At 35.6% G+C, this 20749-nt stretch overlaps 1 protein-coding gene across 1 annotated transcript in view; it reads left to right on the top strand.

Annotated features, from left to right (window-relative positions):
* Nucleotides 1-16719, top strand: part of TMEM144 (transmembrane protein 144) — a gene marked incomplete at both ends in the record, with an annotated part of 29952 nt that extends 13233 nt beyond the window's left edge. The window contains 7 exon segments of the mRNA XM_080675369.1: nt 123-199; nt 2281-2399; nt 5547-5666; nt 7086-7087; nt 7089-7184; nt 12087-12140; nt 16636-16719. Of these exon segments, the coding sequence (XP_080531495.1) occupies nt 123-199; nt 2281-2399; nt 5547-5666; nt 7086-7087; nt 7089-7184; nt 12087-12140; nt 16636-16719 (552 nt within the window).
* Nucleotides 16720-20749: the final 4030 nt, after the last annotated feature.

The following is a 20749-nucleotide window of genomic DNA, read 5'->3' as shown; positions in this document are numbered from 1 at the left end:
ATAAAATGTTCATATTCTGAAGTATGTTTGAGTAGAGGAAAACACTGAAAATCTTTTTGTCACCAGTGTGACTATCAAGTGACTGCTGTTCTTGTTTCGGTTTATGCCTATGTTTTTAATAGGTGACCAACAAAACTCAAGATCCCTGTCCTGGTTCCTCCTGGGTGGATAAACTTTCTCCAGTGCAGTCCCGAATGGTGTCAGAAGAGGGTCTAGTATTCTGTTTTCTATTTGATTAAAGCAAAGATCACCAGAGTGAAGTGGCAGTGGTCTGAGTTCAAGAAGAAAATGGTAACGCAAGCTCTGACTTTTTAGCTACATGATGGAGAGACTCTCTTGTGCCCTGCTGAATTTTTACATGCAGAGATCCTTTGTCTCAGTGCTTCAAGGAATTGCTAAGCCACTGCAGTATCCTTAGCCAACAAGTAGCTGATAAAAAACAATCTCATTTTGCAAGACTTTTGTACCGAAAGTAAAAAAGGTAGTATAGGCCACAGCATGCTAACAGCAATCCCAGTTGAGTTAGGCCACTCACTTCCCTAGTACTGCCTTGCGCAGGATGTGCACCTTCCACAGGAAATCTGTCTACTGTTTCTAGGTTTATAATCCCAAGATATTCCTTGTCAGATGTGGTAGAATATTTTGTTTTTATATAGGTCCTACCTTCCTCCCCCACATGACTTCATAAGAATTGAAAGACTTAGGCTCAACATCAGCCCCTATATTTTAGGGTTCTAGGGGCTGACAAAGAATTATGAAACTATGTAATAGTATACTGCTTGCATTTTACAACTGATGGCTGTTTTGGACTTTATGTGGTGACATCTTCTTTTGCCTCAAGAATATAAAGCATTTCTTCTGTGAGCATATACAATATCCTCACAATGAGAAAAAGGTAGTGCCTGGCATATAGAAAATGCTCAGTAAACATTTGAATACATAGAACAAATGAACCCTAGTCGGTTTGGCTCAGTGGATAGAGCGTTGGCCTGCGAACTGAAGGGGATTCCGGTCAAGGGCACATGTCCGGGTTGTGGGCTTGATCCCCAGTGGGGACTTGCAGGAGGCAGCCGATCCATGATTTTCTCTCATCATGGATGTTTCTGTTTCTTTCTCCCTCTTCCTTCCTCTCTGAAATCAATAAAAATATATTTTAAAAAATAGAACAAATGAAAGACATAAGCAAGCTTTGGAAGAATTAAATACATTGCTCTTTTTGTTTCAGAATGAAACAGATCTCTCAAACAAAATATTTTTTTCACAAAGCATCTCCTTGATTAAGGAAATGTTTGTTCAGAAAAATACGTTTAGTTGTCGCACAATTAGCCAGACCTGGTCTGTTAGACTGGTCTGTGTTGGGGACACGCCTCCAGGACTGTGTGGCCCAGGCTTCACCATGACATAGGATTTCTAATGTGAATAGAGCTCATTGCTGAGTTGGCCCTCTGAGTTTCTACAATTTTGTATTCCTTAAAGCTCTATTTAAATAGACTTTAAGAATTTCTTTTTAAGTTTGGAAAGGATGGTTTTTGCCTAAAACTATTCCCTGTTTCATGCCATTGTCCTTTTGTATTAAGTTAAAGGGATTCTTAAAAAATACTTAGTCACCTACCCCCAAAATCATTGGAAACACTTGCTTCATGTAACTATCAAGTCTGAGGAGTCAACATAACTCCAGTGCTTGAAAAGAAACATTTCCTTCTTACAACAAGCAATGTTTTACCTTGACTATCTAGATTGTTTTATTAAATTAGCACCATGCCACAGTCAGTAAGCCACCGGCAAATTGGTGGATCTCCACAGCTGTGTTGAACAAACCTGGGTGTAGTACTTAGTATGCCTTAGCCCTGTGCTGGATAGTATACAGTGTTTGTTTTGTTTTGTTTTTTAAAGCAGAGGGCATAGTGTCAGTCCACAAATACTTCATAACTTACTTTGAGAGCCAAGTTTATTTTTGGAGATTGTATAATATGATAGCAATCTTCTTAAGTATGTAATGACAATTATAATGATAATCCAAATATAATTTCTGTAAATCATGCATTTCCAGAATTAGACAGTGGAAGACCTAAGCTGCACTCTTAGTCCTGATGGCATTCTGACACTGCAGGGTACTTCTTTGACTTCTGCCCAGTCATAGAGCTTGAGATAGATGGGCGATTTCTGCATAATTGCTTGTGATTTGCATTTTGAAGCATGCTTTAATTTATGATTCTATTTGTGTGTTTGTCAGAAATATTGCTTTCAACCAAGATTAGTAGTAATCATTTGTTTTTTAAGGGGCTGCAGTCTTGCAGTGATAGCTGGAATACTCTATAGATCCACATTTGTGCCAATCATTTATTTCAAGGACCACAGCAAAAGAAATGATAGTATATATGCAGGGGCAAGCCAGTATGGTAAGAGTAAAAAGTTATTTTACTTTATCAATAAACTTAATACCTGATTTTCTACTTAAGAAAGGTAAAGGGATTAAGCAAAACAACAACAACAACAACAAAAAATACAACACAACAAAAAAACCCCCACAAAACTCATAGACACAGACAACAGTATGGTGCTTACCAGAGGAAAAGGGGAAAGCGGTGGGGAGAGGTAGAACAGGGTAAAGAGGGACAAATGGTGATGGAAGGAGGCTTGTCTTGGGGTGGTGAGCACACAATACAATATTGAGATGATGTATTTTCCAACTGTATACCTGAAACCTATATAATTTTATTAAGCAATGTCACCCCAATAAATTTAATTAAAAAAGAATGTGATCATAGTAAATACTGGTACATACATTTGATCTTTTTCATTGCAAGTGGTGAATTAGAAAGGCATTAAAGATCAAAAGTAGTAAAGGACTGTGAGTATTTTCATGTGATCTTTAAAATAGAAATATAATCAACTTTACTCTAGTCAGCATTCAACTCCTTGAATCTTAACACATGGTTTCCAGTTTTACACTAAGCTTTGGAGATTACTTTCTGTTAGATGATATGTGAGAAAATATGTGTTCTTTTTAAAACAAAAAACAAAAAACTAAAATCCAGTATATAGTACTTTAAAATCAAGTAAAGGTCTAAGTATAAGCTTCCTAAAGGTCACAGTAGAGCCTATTTAATCAGAGGATATTACTTTCTTTTTTTTTTTTAAATATATTTTATTGATTTTTTTTACAGAGAGGAAGGGAGAGGGACAGAGAGTTAGAAACATCGATGAGAGAGAAACATCGATCAGCTGCCTCCTGCACACTCCCCACAGGGGATGTGCCCGCAACCAAGGTACATGCCCTTGACGGAATCGAACCTGGGACCCTTGAGTCCGCAGGCCGACGCTCTATCCACTGAGCCAAACCGGTTAGGGCGAGGATATTACTTTCTAAGCACAGAGTGGTACATTGAAAGGCCCAACATAATGCTCCCTAATAATCTGCTTCTAGTAATAGAATTAATTTCTTAAGCATAAATTCAACACTGCGTGCAATAGCCTTTGGAGGCTCAAAAGGAGATGAAAAGGTGTTGGAACACGGCTTACACCCATGAAATGATAAAAGAATGAGATCATGGGTAATAAAGTTCTAAATTGGATGGTACAGAAAAATAATAGGGTCAATGTTCAAATAAGGGAGAAGTTTGGAGGGCCAAAGTCATGGGGGAAAGATTGATGGAAAGGCTAGGATTTTAACTTTAGATGAGCAGATAGACTTGGAATAGATAACCATAGTTGCTTTGTTCCTTTTTATATTCAGCCCCATGAACAGTATTCAAACCTTTAACTTCTCCCTTTTCTTTTAGATTTTATACAAATACTTCTCATAGTTTTACTCTTTGCATTTTTAAAGGATAAAAACTATTAAAGATAGAATAACACATAGGATAAATTAAAAGAGAAAGAAAAACAAGAGTGAAAAAATAAAATGGAACCAGAAATTAATCTAAAAACTGTACTACACTTGTACACTTGAGAGAAATGAACCACAAGTCTGGCTCTAAGATTTCTTATAGCCACATGGAAATCAGATCGGTCCCACGATTTGGCGAACAGTAGATAAAAACAACTAATTGTTCAGGAGTACAGTCGTCCTTGGTACTGGGACATAATAAACAATGTCCTTGACAATTTCTTTTCATAAATAGTGCAGTCAGTTCTCAGGGATCTTTCTTATGACAACTCAAATATAGTCTGAAAGGAACACAGTTTATTAAAAAATAATTCTAGGGGGTGGGCATAATTTTTATTTCATTTATTTAACAAACACATAAGTAGTGCATGCTCTGCTAGGCACTGTTCTAAGCACATTACAATAATAACTCATTTGTAGCAATGTTACTGGTTGAATTCCATTATAACAACATTACTGGTTGAACACTGATAATTATTCTTTTTTTAAAATATATTTTTATTGATTTTAGAGAGGAAGGGAGAGGGAGAGGGAGAGACAGAAACATCAATGATGAAAGAGAATCATTGATTGGCTGCCTCCTGCACAACCCACACTGGGGATCAAGCCCACAACCCCGGGCATGTGCCCTTGACTGGAATCAAACCTGGGTCCCTTCAGTCCCCAGGCCGACGCTCTATCCACTGAGCCAAACCAGCTAGGGCCTGTTAATTATTCTTGTTTTATAATCGAAAAATTAAGACAGAAAAAGATTAGGTAATTTACCCAAGTCTCAAAGTTAGCAAGTATTGGATTGAGGATTACCACACAGCGGCCTGTGCTTTTCATTGTTATGATATGCTGCCATTTCCGGTAGTGCATAGGTGGGTGGGCATGGTGTTCTTATGTGATCCAGAAGTAGGACTTAATATTTTTGAAAAATAGACAAACTCTTTGATATTCAAACTTTCCTCCCTAAATATGACCATTTATCTTAAGTCAGAATTTTAGTTGAGAGAACCATTGAGTCCAATGTAGCCTTCCCAGCCGGGACCTGTAGCACACTCATCTTTATGGCCAAAGTATCATCCTCTTAAACAGTCAGTGGAGTTGGGGTTTCTCAGACCATCATGTGTCAAATCCCTCGTGTAATTAGGTTTATAATAAGCAATTGAATAAAACTCTCTTTGGGGTAACTTCCTAATAATCTTCTATATAGATGTCATCTGCAACAGCGATACTGGTCTCCAGATTGATCACTAGACCATATGAAATTAGCAGTCCCCCAAATTTTCACACACCCCCTCCCACTACAGCCTACTGGAAATTTGCTACAATTGCTCCAGCCATTAGAGAAATTAGGTCTGAATACTATTCTTAAAAAGGAGATATTAACATTGTATTCACATGGGGCTGTTTATTTAGCTTTCCAAAGATGATCACAAAAACGAGACTTTTAGATTTGATTATAGTAACTAATTTAGTACGTACTATTTTCTGGTTTTACATATGTTAATTATAATTCTATGTAAAAAGCATGCAGAAAACTAGGGTGATAAAATATAATTAATAGTGCCTTTATGTCTAAGGTTCATTTTGGTGAGTTTGTTTTGTTGTAGAACTCTACATTTGAAATGACTAAAATGATACACTTGAGAGCTTTATAACCTATTTTCAGATTTAGACTATGTTTTTGCACACGCCAGTGGCATCTTTCTTACAAGTACCATCTACTTTCTGGCTTACTGTATAGCCATGAAAAATAATCCTAAACTATATCCTGAAGCAGTCTTGCCAGGTAAGAATATTTACTACAGAAAATCTCACTCCATAAAAATGCCATTCTCTACTCATCTATATATAAAAGCCTAAGTGACCAGCTGACCAGCCGGTAGCTATGATATGCACTGACCACCAGGGGGCAGATGCTCAACACAGGAGCAGAAACCACAAGCATGGAACCATGGAACAGACTAATGAATCTCAGAGGGAAGGGGATAGGGAGGAAAGCGGAAAGAGATTAACCAAAGATCTTATATGCATACTAGAGACCTGGTGTACAGATTCATGCACCGGAGGGGCCCCTTGGCCTGGCCTGTGCCCTCTCACAATCCAGGACCCCTTGGGGGATATCGGAGAGCTGGTTTCAGCCTGATCCCTGCAGGCCAGGCCAAGGAACCCCACCGGTGCACGAATCTGTGCAATGGGCCTCTAGTTTAATATAAATAATCATCTTCTGGAAATCAAGACATTCTGTGTGTGTGTGTGTGTGTGTGTTTTCATTTCCTTATTGCTTTAGCCCAGTTCACCACCAAGTATGAAAGATTTATAAGCCATGAAACTGAATGTAAAATGCTAGTCATTATTATAGAACTTAAAATTTGAACAATAAATCTAAGATCATTTCCTATGCCAAAACATCTTGACCATCAGACTTCATTATTTCTTCTTTACTATCTAAGGATTCCCATTAAAAGTCAGGGTCCTATGACTTTGATTTTTGAAAGTACCAATGAACAGGAATCTGTAGTCACTTGGGAAAGCAAACATTCTTTTTTCTAAAAAGTAAGGAGAAATTATTTAAGAGCTCAAAAAGCATGTTAAATGCACATGCTTTTGGACTTAATCCATTAGGCATTGATGGTAAAAATATATATATATATATATATAAAGATCCACAAGTAAAAATTTTATAGAACAAAATAAAACCAAATGTCAGAGACTCATTTTTTTTTTTGAGTGCCTGATTGATTTAATCCAAAGTGTGTTGCTATACCACTAGACCATAAAAATGGTAGAAGGCTTAGTTAAATTATCATGAAATTTTTAGCTGGTATTTTCATATAAATTCTAAGTTTTTTCCCTTAGCTACAAGCAACATTCAGAATTTCACATATTGTTATGTTCATGGTTTAGAGTGAATGGTGATTGCAGAGCATGTTCAGATCCAATACCCAGTCTTTACTCCGTTACTACTTTGGGCACTTTATTTCATGTCAATAAGTTGAGAGGATTGATAATGATATCCACAGCAGTCAAGAACAATCAGTTGGTTTCCAAAATGATCATAAAGCATAACTCAAAAATCCAAGTTGGCCAACAGTGTGTATAGGAATGCATTGATATGTGTACTTTAATATTCCTGCTAACTCTAGAGCATGAATTTTTCAGGAGGGGAACGTGTCTTGTAAATGTGTGATGTTCGCGTATGTTTCAGGATTTCTTGTCGGGAATACTGTGGGCAACAGTCACCTGCTGCTGGTTCATCGTTAATCACTCTCTCAGCGCTGCGGTCAGTTTTCCCACAGTCACTGCTGTGAGTAGCCAAACTGTTTCTCCACATTTTTGTTTTCAAATGTAAATCTAGTTTTTCTGAAGTATTCTTAGTGAATCACTAAGACTGTTAGGAAGTTTGATTTCTTTAAGAGGACAATTCGTATAATAGAGATTCATGTAGATTAGGGTTGGGGAACCTTTTTTCTGCCAGGGCCATTTGGATATTTAAAATATCATTTAAGGAGCCAAACAAAATTATCAATTTAAAAATTAGCCTGCTATACTTGGTCAAACATTTAATTAACCTAATGCCTTGGCAGGGCCAAACCAAATGATTTTCTGGGCCCCACCCCTGATGTAGATAAACTGATACCCTCTATCTCATGTCCCTGACTGCTAGGGGAACTTTGGGTAACTTCACTTTAGCAGATTTGTTCATTTTTTTATATCCTTGCAGTGTTTGTCGGGGCATTTTACCTACTGTCATTTTGGATACATTATAACTTGCTATTTATAACACTATCCACCTCTATATAACAGCTTATAAATGTAAAAATGCTTTGGCATTATCACTCGTAAATCACATGACAACCTTGTGAAACAGAAAGCATTTCCTACTCCTCTTCATATGGAACGTCAGTATTTTTAAGGAAGGCTTTCAGAAAGTGCTAAAGCAAAGTACTATGTCTGGATAATGCCATTCATCATGGCCTACATAATGCAATTTGCTTCATCTGACTTTTTTAGGTGCCAATTATGTAGAATACAGCTAGGTAACAGAAAAACAAAAATACTTCCTTTGACATAGAAAGGACAAGTATTAATAAGATTGTCCCCATTTTGAAGATGAGAAAATTGAGGCAATCACTCAGAGCATTGTTGGAGTGAGAAAACAAGTGGAAATCTCAAGGCTTCTCCATTCAGAGTTTCCAGTACACATTGCTACTTTTTGCCATTAATATAGAATCTAATTTAGAGTTTGTTTCGGGTTCATTATGGTAATAGGACTGACATATATATACACAGCAGCCCCTGCTTTTAAATCATCATCATCAAATTTTCCTGAAACATTTCATCAGCACACCTGTGCAAACCTAGAAAACTAATTTTTAAAAACATATTGTCTAATCTAAAACACATTGCATTAAAGTTTGAAACATCCTTAAATTTTAATATAAATTCTGGATTTTAAACAGTATGTTTTTGACAATTCTATTATGTTCATAAAACACTTAGCTTTAAAGTGCAACTAAATTCAAACGAATTAGTCTTTTTTTTTTAATTTATTTAAAGAACCCACATTGTGACATTCATAATCTCTGCTGAGGGAAAATGTTATCGAAATCGAATATGTTATAAGGAATTTTTTTAGGTTTAAGTCTTCATAATTACAATGGCAAAGAACCCAAAGTCTTTCCACAAAGGGGTTTGTTTCTCATCATATCAAGGATATTTAATGTTAGAAGTAACCATATAATATGGGAAAATATAATGGGCAAGTAAATTTGCATGGAAAAGTATACAGTATGATATGCTCCTTGACTAGAGATATAAATATTATATTCTTGAACAAATGTGGATTCTCTAAAAAGTATTGGAAGCAATTTCATATAAAAGATTCAGATACACCCTGGCCACTTTGCTAAGTGGTTAGAGCATCGGCCCACGGACTGAAGGGTCTCAGGTTTGATTCCAGGTCAAGGACACGTAACTGGGTTGCAGGCTCACTTGATCCCTGGCGCTGGGTGGGAGTGTGTTCGGGAGGTAACTAATCAATGTGTCTCTCTCTTACATCGATCTCTCTCTCTCTCTCCCTCTCCTCACCTTCCCTCCACTCTCTCTAAAAAAAATCAATGGAAAAAAAAATATCCTTGGGTGGGGATAATAAAAACAAAACAAAAACAACACACAGATACAATCAAGGCACACAAGACAAATAGAAATACAAACACAAATCGTATATCAAAACTATAATAAAAATGAGAAAGGAAGCAAATAGCACAAAGGGTAAATATTTATGCAACTAAAAACTAAGTTTTGCTTTGCATGTGTAAAAGTGGGTAATACAATGAGGTAGCTAATTATTTTTAACTGATAACATTATTTTCTCAGAAAAGACAACTTATCTTCTAGCATTACCTTTTAAACAGAATTTATCATATGGGGCCTTTTGCAAGGGACGTTAAACAACATTGAGTAATATTCTTTACAAAAGAATATTTCGAAAGAGAGATGGTTTTCCAAACACTGTTTCTTGTATAAATTATGGTGAAGATGGAACATTAAAGCCTCGGTCAGAGGAAATGAGTTGCTGAGGTAGGTGGAGTGTGGGCAGAGGAGCCAGTGGGAGTGGTCATGTTAGCTTCGGAGACTTGCCTGCCGAAGGGATTATTCTTGAACCACTGATCCAAGCACAGTCATCCCACCCAGCGGCAGAGCTTCCTGTGGTGCTTGAGGACTACTACCTGGAAGGACAGTATTGCTGGGGGACGAAGGAACAGGTCCCATTGCCACGAGGTTCTCGCTTGATTTGACTTTTGTTGCTCTACTTAAGACAACCTTATCCACATGCAGAGAAGATTCAGTCTCTACCCTCAAGGATCTCACACTCTTTTTCATTTTTATTTTCTTAGCAGAATAGAATTTTTTTTACTTTAACTTTTTCTAATGGAAAATTTCAAATATACCCATCACCCAGTTTTAATAATTATAAATATGGTCATTCTTATTTTACCAAAAAAGTACATTTTTTAATCACAGCAGTTCTGTTTTTCCAGGTACAGATATTTCCATTGTGACGAATCTATTGGAGAGTAGACTATGAGTTCCTTGAAAGTGTATCTGCATTGCTTATTGGCAAATAACATTAAATTAAAAAGCAAGAAGAAGAAGGAGGAGGAGGAGAAGGAGAAGGAGGAAGAGAAGGAGGAGGAGGAGGAGGGGGAAGAAGGGGAGGGGGGGAGGAGGAGGAGGAGGAGGAGGAGGAGGGGAGGGTGGGAGAGGAGGAGGAGGAGGAGGACGGGGAGGAGGAGGAGGAGAAGAGAAAGAAAGAAAGAAAGGATGGAAGAAAAGAAGGGAGGGAGGGAACAAAACCAAACCCATATAGCCCGACATAGCCCGAGAAAGAGCTTATTACCGTTGCTCCATGCCTTCCCCTGAGCCTAAAAGTTTATCCAGAGAGTTGAGCTTCTCAAGATAGCTCAAGCTCACCTTGTTTTGAAAGACCGACTTACAAATATATTTTGTATAAATTCATAAAAGGAAAATATAAAACCCAACTGCCAAAGCAGTTGTGTGTCTTATCTAGGAATGCCCTTCCTATTTGGCTCTCCTTTGCCTGAATCAAAGCATCTGTACACACTATGACTTATACTTGCATTTAGCAAAGCACTTCTTCCTACAATCGCATTGCTCGTCACAATAACCTTTAGGCGCTAAGCAAATATTTAGAAAATCATCAGTCAGAAAGTCTCAAAGGTCAATGATACCTTTTGGTATTATCTTCCACCAAGCACTCTGAAGGGAAATTCATCTCCTGATTAAAGAGGATAAAATTCTTAAGCAAATAACAAGATAACATTAATGTTATATCCTTATCCTATTGTCCAAAGTCGGTATAGAATTGCCTAAAGGACCAGATGTGTCTTGTTTGGTTTGGGTTTTGAGGTTTAGGACCTTACGTCATTGATAACAGACAGTTCCTTTGACTTATTTCTCTGGCTCTTTTGATGTAGGCTTTCCCAGATGCTGACAGAGTAATGTATTTTTATTACTTCTCTTACATGCCAGAGTGGAGTCAGACTTTGTTGACCCAGCCATGTGGACAGTTGGAGTACTGGGGGAGGGAAAACATGTTGGAATTGTTTATTTGAAACTTCCAGAGTTTGTGCAGGCTTAAAACGGAATCATAAAAATGTTAACACAATATACCTTCTCCACAAAAACCATGTTTAATTCAAATTCCTATTTTTTTTCCTTTTCAAGTAAAAATAATAATAATACCCTTTAATATATCAAGTTTTCAAATTGTATAATAATCCCTTTCCCCCCATCTCCTTTCTTCTCATATCCTTTATATTATTTTATTCCTGTGTTTATTTCCCATTCATGAACTCATTATTTATTTTTTCTTACATGGTTTTTCTCTCTTCCCATAATACTATGTTTAGCATTTATTAGAGCTTAATATTAGACATAGTTGATTACTGTGAATTTTTTTTTTAAAATTTAAATACATGATGCTTCCATATACACATTATTTATCCAAAAGAACATACTAGTTTCTTCAGTTACGAGTTTATCTCATGTCAGAGAAAGTTATAAATATCTTCATTTTTCCTATTAATCCTACTTCTAGTACCATAAGGAACTAGTTCACTAGAGAAAAATAAACTACTTGCTTATTAAAATATTTTATTATAAATAGATCACATTGAAGAAAAGCATTCTATGGCACAAAATGTTATAGCATCATCGAAATAGTAAAAATAAAAACATAAAGAAAAAAATTAATCAGTGCCCAGCCAGTGTTGCCCAGTGGTTGAGCATTCACCTATGAACCAGAAGGTCACGGTTGGGTTCCAGCTGGGGTTGCTGGCTGGATCCCTAGTAGGGAGTGTGCAGGAGGCAGCTGATCAATGATTCTCTCTCATCATTGGTGTTTCTGTCTCTCTCTCCCTTTCCCTTTTTCTCTGAAATATATATATATATATATATATATATATATATATATATATATATTCATTTTTTACCTAATGCTACTTAGTTTAACTTAATGATGAGTTAGGGTTGAGATTATTTCCCTGTCAATATTGTTATATTGCTTTTACAATAGAAAGTTATTTGATTATCAAGTGTCAAGTCAGCTCTCTAATTCATTGTATTTACATAGAGTATAGTCACAGGAAAATAACCAATTTAATTAAAGTTCTTTTTTCTTAAGGGTCCAGGATTTATAGTTGCAATGTGGGGTGTCTTCATGTTTAAAGAAATACAGGTATGTACAAGAAAACAGGGGTAGATCCATGTATAAAGGGTATATAATACTATGTTTATGTTATTTTCTGAAAACTGCATTTAACTATTAAACCCAGTGCAGAAAACACATGAGTTGAGTTGACAGGTCAGATGTTCAAAATCTGTTTTCATCCCTAACTAGCAAAGAAAATAATAAAAACATGAAAATTAGTATAAGATATGTTTCTCTCCACCCCAACCCCCAGTAGAAAAATGCTTTAGTTGATTTTAGATTTCTGAAAGAGATTTGGTTAAACAACCCAATAAAATAGGATAGAGGGAAATTTTATTTTGTGTAAAATATGGTTAACAAAGAAAAGATTTCTTTTATCCCAAAGATTAAACTATCCTCAAGGCACATGGATTTTGGGAATAGATACCCATGTGGGTCCTCCTGCCTCCCAAAGGTCTCCACATAAAAACAGCAACTTTAGCCCTGGCCGAGCGTCAGCTCGCAGACCAAAGGGACACAGGTTTGATTACTGGCCCAGGGCATGTACCTCGGTGGCAGGTTTGGCCCTGGCCCTGGTCGGGGTGAATGCAGGAGGCAACCAATCAATGTGTGTGTCTCTCTCCTCCCTCCTCTCTCTTTCCCTCCCTCTAAAGAGTCAGTGGAAAAAATATCCTCAGGTGAGGATTAAAAAATTAAATAAATAAAACCAGCAATTTTACAGGAAGACAGTATGGTGACAGGTGACCACTACCTCTTCCCTCTCAAGTGTAATTGATGGTGATCCAGACACTCTCGCAAGGCAGCATAGACATCATAGCTTCTGTCTTCATATGCAGCCATAATAGCAAGTAATTCCTGGGTCTAAGAAGATCTGATGCTGCTTTTCTCTGAGAACCATGAAGCGAACTGTGTCCCTGGCTAATCCTTAAAGTGATTCTTTGATTTTAGATTTAAGAAATCATTTCATTCATTCTAAATGAAATGTTTTTATTTAGAAAGCCATAATTTGATAATATGAGTAAAATTCTCAGATGAAATACACGTTTAGAAGATATTTGGACCATGAGCTTAGTTTTTGTTTTTTTTTAAATACACAAGACAACTGAAAACATTTGTAGATTCATAAGTTACTTTTATGCACGTGTTTCTCATTTATTTTAGTTAGAATGGCTTTCCACAAAAATAATTCTATGCCTGTAACACGCTATAAATCTCTGCAAATATTTCATCTGCCTCACAAAGGATAGTTTCCACTTAAGAATTATTATTCAGTGTAACATGCTGAAGCCTTAGAAAATCACGAGTTAGTGACCAGAGCTTATTTGCAGTTAAGGTATAAAGAAACAGAAACTAAGAATAGATTTATTTTAAGCTTTTGAAAATTATTTTGCTCAATGCTACACTAATAATGATACTGAATTGAAAATATTTTTTCTAGATATAGGAACTCCCTTGAGAGAATCTCTAACCATTAAGCCTCGTGTTAATTCTTCAGAGTCCTCTGAAAGATACTAAAAGGCAGTCAAAGAGGGTTTTCCAAAAATATCAGCTGAAAATCTTCTGATCCAATCAGACCATTGAGTAAGGTGCTGAAATATAGTATAAATATAAAATAAATATCCTCCCAATATGCCACTAGTTATCAATTAAAAAGTGTAAAATAAATGCTATTAATAACTACAAAGCTTATTAAAGTATTTTTAAAAGTTAACAAGAAGTATGCTAGACTTCTAAAGTCTTTTACTTTTACTGCAGAAGGACATAAAAGAAAATCAGAAGAAATGGGGAGACTCACCGTATTCCCGATGGGGCAGACAACTCACTGTGGTTCCTAGGCAGTTCTTTCCAGTAACATCCATTGAGATCCCTATAAAATCCCAGCAGAATCCTTTCTGGAATTTGAGAGTGAGTTGAAGTTTAGCCAAGTGTGTATATGAAAATAAAGAGAGGAAGGGCCAAGCTAAAAGCAAAGGGTGAGTTTTGTTGACCTTCCTAGAGTTAAAAAATCTTACGAATCTGTCTACAAACAAAGCTTAAAGGGCGTCCAGTGATACTTACCATTCACTGCAGATGCCTACCTGCCTCTTGACAACTGAGTTAAAGGAGTTTCAAATACTTTACATGCCAGTGAGTTTAACTTATCAACTAAACACTGAACCCAAAATCCTATCAGAATTTAAAAAAATTATTTCTTCTTAGAAACAACACAAAATCCTAGAGTGAAACAAAAGCAAAACATTTATCTTTCTGACTTTTAGGTCCTATCAGTTATGTCTTGAATCAGTGCTTGAAGACATATTTTTTAGTCTACAAGTTACAGCAGTAAGAACTTAACAGACACAAGCACTTTTTGTGTGAAAGAATTTAGAGATTTTATTTCGTTTTAATGCCATCTGCACTCCATTTGGAGGTTGTGCACTTCTACTGTTCTTTTATATCTGATATCTGTTCCTCTTTGGGAAGTCTGTTGTATAATTTTATATTTAGCTATGTTAAATTAAATATTCACTATATTTTTAGCAACACACTTTTTTAGCCAAAGTGATACCAATGATTATCGCCACAACAATTTATAGGTCAATAGCTACCCCCAGATAAAGGATGAGAGGATGTATTTTTAAAATCTCAATAGCTGTTTCAAAAATCCAAGTTCAAAACTTTTTGCTTTGGGGAGAGTGTTAGTGTGATCTTTCTAAGAGCTAACATTTACCTTTGACCAAGGAAAACTATGACCCAAATATAATCAGGTTTTTTTTTCTCTCCCTCTTAGGAGACTAGGCAGTTTAGACAGATTCTCAAACTTAAAGGGGAAAAATATTTTATTCCCTGAGAACATTATTCTTTTGTCTACAGAGACAATAAAATAGTGAGCTTACCAAAATATTCACATAATTAGTTGTAAAATGTTAATTGAGACCCCATATGTTATTTTTTTTCTTATTTCAGTAATCACATTGTCTAATTTAAAGTAAATTTAGCAATCATTTGAGTGTATTCATTTTTTGAACAAATATTTATTGAGTAAAGATGTCAGGGAAACTTAATGCCTTAATGCCAAGTGTGTGTGTGTTTGTGTGCGTGTGTTTGTGTGTGCGCGTGCTGCTTTGTACTTGGCAAGGCTTTGTGTTGCTGTCTTGCAAGTGAAGAGCTGGTATTACAGTGACTTCTGATGGTGTTGATGCTCACAGTGAATCAGACAGTACAGCTGGCTCCCACCCAATTTACAAAGACCTCTTTCTGGTAATCAAACAGACAAATTCATCTACTCTAATCCAATTCTCTATTAAGTTGTAAAAAAAAAAAAAAAAAAGGATGCATTGTATTGTGTTTGGGCTATGTATTAATTGGCATTAATCTTGATAAGAGCTAAACATAAAATTATATGGTTTGACTGTCAGGAGATCTCAATGTAATTTTAGACCATATATCTAAAATTAGAGAGGCACTAATCCTGTTTTACTTTGTGATATTCAAACTTTCCCTTAGGATAATGGGAACTATATTTAAAGAGGAATATAGACAACCTGGCAATCAATGATTAAGAGGGAAACTGCCAGGATAGAGAGGGAGCTTGAAACTATTCCATATGAGAAAATGGTCAAAGGAACTAAAATATTGACCAGGAAAGCAGATGCTTCAGGGATATAAGAGAGTTATTTTTCAATGTTTGAGAGTTTTTTCTTGTGGGAAAGAGATTAGAAATCAATCTATCTGTACCCCTAGAGATAGGACTTGCAGGAAATAAAATACTTCTAGTTAACACAGGAAGATATTCTTTGTTAATATAAACATAGACTGTCTACAATGGAAGGTGAGTCTCAGTGTTTCCCATCTCTGTGACCAGTGCACCCATATATAGCTGGACAAGCCAGACTTAGTCTGTTTTTTCCTAACCCTTTAGATAGTTCTCTGTCTATTTATCTGAACTTTATCATCTCTCCCCAGAAGGACTGTAGTCACCTCCTTATTGGTCTCCTTCCATCTATCCGGCCCCCTCCAATCTGTTCACCATTGTAAAAAAAGTGTGGGCTTTATCAAATGCAAATCCTATCTTTCCACCACATGTAGCTGAGTCTGCTCCTTTAATATATTTCCATTGCTCAGAAAAATAAAACTCAAAAGCATGACGTGACCTATTATATCCCTGTATGATCAGGTCCACAGCCTTCCAATCTCGCCTTGCCTCTACCTAACTCTCATTGCTCTAGTCACACTGACCTTTCAGCATCTGGCAAGTATCATGCTTTCTCTTACAACAGAGCTTTACACGTAAAGCTCTAAATTTCTACCTAGAATTTCAACCTGCTACCCTCTTTCCCAGCCCAGTTCATTGATCTTATGGGGTTTCAAGGGAATCTGGATGATTACTTAGAGAAATTTAAAAAAAAAAAACACAACAAAACCCAACATGTAGGTGGCTAAGGAATATGGTTATAAGGTCCTAGTAGTCTTAAGAATCTGTGCGTTTTTGTGTGTTTGATTCAGGTGTTCTTAATTACAGTTATTCTTTTTTATTATTCAGGGTCAACAAAACTATCTATTAATGATATTTGCATTTCTCATCATCTTGACTGGAGCATTGTGCACTGCTTTTTCTAAAATCTAGCAACCACATGACCAGCAGGTGGCAGCAGTGATTAAGAGAAGGCCTCTCCTGGACACTAGGCAGATTATGCTGAGAACAGAGATCATTTTCATCCTGCAAATGGATCTTAACACATCCTGGAGTGGGTAAATGATTTTTTTTTTTTTCATAAATATGAGGATGAAGGAAAACATTTGCAGTCAAGTATAAAAATGAAAAATTCTTCTGATGAACCATTTGTGAAGGTAGGACTTTAGGGGGTGACTAAAATATCTACATTCTTACAGCATTACATCTAAGGGTGCTGTTTATTCTTTTTAGTACTTTTAAAAATTTCAAAGCAAACATGCACACACAAATAAAAAAGACAAAGTTGGGAAATTTTCCAACTCAAGAGTTTCCTCTCCTACAAATAGAAGCCAGAAACTCACTCTCCTAGCCTTCCTTGTGGTAGGATGCGCTGCTCCTGACAGTGTAGCCTCCAAGCCCAATATTGTGGTCCTGCTGGGGATTCTGTGAGCTACCTAATCAAGTTGTATAATAAACTTAGCCTCATTAAAAAAAACTCAGAAATATATTTATAGCCTATTTCAATCAACTTTAATGAAATGTAATTTATATCCAATGAAATGCTCCCATTTTAAGTGGACAGTGCTCTGAGCTCCAGCAAATGCACACGCCTGTGAACACCACTACAATCTAGATACAGAACATTTCCAGCAACCCCAAATATTCCCTTATGCCCCTTTGTATTTAACCCCCAAGACCAGGCCACCCATGATCTGTTTTCTGTCTTTCTAATTATGCTGGTCTATTCTAAAGTTTTAGGTACAAGGAATAACATCAGTATGTACCCTTTTGTGTTTGATTTCTTTCATCTTATAGCCATTTTTATACTTTTTTATTTTTTACCATGCACAGATTATGTGTTGTAGAATTGTGCATCTGAAACCTGTATAAATTTGTTAACCAGTATCACCCCGATAAATCTAATAAAAAGAAAAAAAAACATTTTTACTGATCTGAAACAATTATAATTCTCAATTATTTTTGCTAGTGTATATTAAAAATAACAACTAAAGCAAAAATAACTAACATTTGGAATCATTATATTTCAGTGTGTGATGTGTCATGTTCCAGGAATTCACTGTTTTAAATTAATAGTGTAGTTAATAATTCTTAGCTGCCCTTTGAGTCCATCTCCATTCTATGATATTCTGTCTTGAGGGACTGTAAAACATTAAATTGCTCAAACTAGATCACCTCCATTGTCTACAAGTTGAAAAAGTGCATATTCTTGGGTTTTCTACAATGACCTAATGGATTATAATTTCTGAGCTAGAACGTGTGAATATGCATTTTTTAAAAGTGTTCTTAATGATTCTTATTACACTTGTACTCTAAATTGTTTGTATTTGTGACTTATACTTTGATATTTAAAAGATTTCAATGAACTAGGTCCGTGGTCGGCAAACTGCGGCTCTTTGGCCCCTTGAGTGTGGCTCTTCCACAAAATACCACAGCCTGGGCGAGTCTATTTTGAAGAAGTGGCATTAGAAGAAGTTTAAGTTTAAAAAATTTGGCTCTCAAAAGAAATTTCAATCCTTGTACTGTTGATATTTGGCTCTGTTGACTAATGAGTTTGCCGATCACTGAACTAGGTTATTAGAAAAATAAAAATGAATATTCTGTCTTCCACTCCTAGAGGAAGAGAGAGAAAATAAAATGTTATCTATTTAATTTTATGAAGAATTTCTTTGGAGAAAAAAAAAATGAAATGCTTAAAACCAATTGTTCAAATGGAATTTTGCCAAAAATAAAAACAATTATAATAACTGTGTATCATACTCTCTTTTTTTTGGCTCAAACCACTTGACTTCCTCCAAGAGGTCAGTGACCAAATCTGTTTTTACTTCAAACCCTGCAGAAAATTACTCTTTTCTCCAGCAATAAAATCTCTAACACAATTCTCCCTGACAAGATCCCATGAAAACAAACAAAAATTCTCATTTATAAATGGAGATTGTCCAACAAGACCTAATGAAATAGATCACTGGAAATGAACTGGAAGGAGCAAAAGGTGAGATAGGCTGAAAATCAGAACCTAACTTTCTAAAGCATTCCTCATGATTTTCTCAAGTACCTCATAGGTCCTCTTAAGACACTGACGGCATTCTTTCATTGTCTCTTACCAACAAGGTATTTGTAAGCACTGTTTCTAACTCATTCAGACCTACAGAATTAGAGAGTATAAATCTGCCTTTCACATATACCATAAAGTTTTGATTTATAAAACTCACCTCAAATATTTTTTCCAACAGAAAAGGCTATATTGTCTCTCTTTCTTCCAAAAATATTTGAGAATTATATTGGCTTTATATATATGTGACAAATTTATTGTGAGCTCTTTGAGAGTGGAAGTTGTTTTATTCATCTTTATATCTCAAAACCTAGCACAGCACATGGCATTAAAAAAAAGACTTTTTTTTTTTTTTTTGCCATGTGTCCTGAAGAACATCTGAAAGTTACAATCCAAAATTTATTAGCCAATGATTCTTTAAAAACTGGTCCTTAGTAATTCACTGACTCACACATTAAATATTTATTAAGTGGTTTCTTGGCACTTAGTTATGATGTATTATCAGCCTTTCTGTATGTTATTGAATTTAATTTTCTAATATCTTGCTAAAAAGTTTTTGTTTTCTGTTCATAAATGATATTAGATAATAATATCAGGGTAGTACTTGCTCCAAAACATTTGTTAAAAATTGATATTAGTTTTCCTTAACTGTTTTGGTAGAATTCAAAAGTGAAGCTATATAGGCCTCATTTTTTTAAACAAATATGGAGTAATACAAATTATCTATTTCTTCTTGAGTGAGCTTTCCTAACTTATGTCTTTCAGGGAATTTGCTAATTTTGTGGACATTGTAGAAATTATTGGCATAATATTGTTTATAATATTTCTTTTTTCTTCCTTTCATATCTGCAGGATTTGTTGTGATGTACACTTTTTTATTTCTTACATTGGTAATTTGTTTCTTCTCTTTCTGAACATTATATTAAAAATTTATCAACTTTCTTAATCTATTCAACAAATTAGCTCTAGGTTTCCTTGTTTTTTATTTTATTGGTTTGTGCTCTTCTATATTATTTATAGTTTCATTTATGTTCTTAACTTGCTCTTATTTCTCAGCCCTTCTCCTTCCTCCAAACTCTAATTTAAACTATTTGAATTTTCCCCACATCTCATTGATTCTGTTCATTTTTTTTATTCAGTCTCTTCTGTTTCATTTTTAATAGTATCTATTGCTCTGTCTTCAAGTTCACTGATCTTTCCTTCTTCATTGTCCAATCTACTATGACTACCACTCTGTATACTTTTTATCTTAGACATGTTCATCACTAGGTAGGAATTACATAAGAAAAACAATAGGATTTTTTTTAAAGTGTCTTGATATTGACAATAAGATTCTTCTAGCAAACAGGGACATCAGAGTGAATTTGATTGGTTTTTAGCTACTGAAGTCCTCCTATGAGAACTTAAGTCATTTTTTTTTACATTGAAAACCAACTGTCTCTCTAGAAGACTACTTCTTTTTAAAGATCCTGAAGAAAGTAAAAAATAAAACACAGAATTTTAGTATGTGTGTTGTTATTTACTTGTCATTTTTTTATATTGATGCTGGAGTAACCTTCCTATATATAATTGACTCATATAATATTGGAGGCTAAGAAGTCCCAAGTTCTGCAGTTGGCAAGCTGGAGACCTAAGAGAACTCAATGGCATAGTTACAGTCTGAGTCCCAAAGCCTGAGAAGCAAAAGGGTTGATGGTGTGAATTCCCATCTGAGTTTGAAGGCACAAGAACCAGGAGAGCAATGTTCTAAATTTTAGTTTTAAATCTGGGTCCTCCAAAGGCAGGAAAAGGCCCATGCCCAGCTCAAAGACAGGCAGAGAGAGAGAGAGAGAATCTCTCTTACTCAGGCTTTATGTTCTTTTCCAGCCTTCAGGGGAATAGATAAGACCCACACATGGGAAGGGCAATCTG

The sequence above is a fragment of the Plecotus auritus genome (genome assembly GCF_963455305.1).
Source record: "Plecotus auritus genome assembly, chromosome: 6".
Classification (NCBI taxonomy): domain Eukaryota; kingdom Metazoa; phylum Chordata; class Mammalia; order Chiroptera; family Vespertilionidae; genus Plecotus; species Plecotus auritus.
The sequence above is the reverse complement of the archived record's forward strand: the minus strand, read 5'-3'. Positions and strand labels throughout refer to the sequence as shown.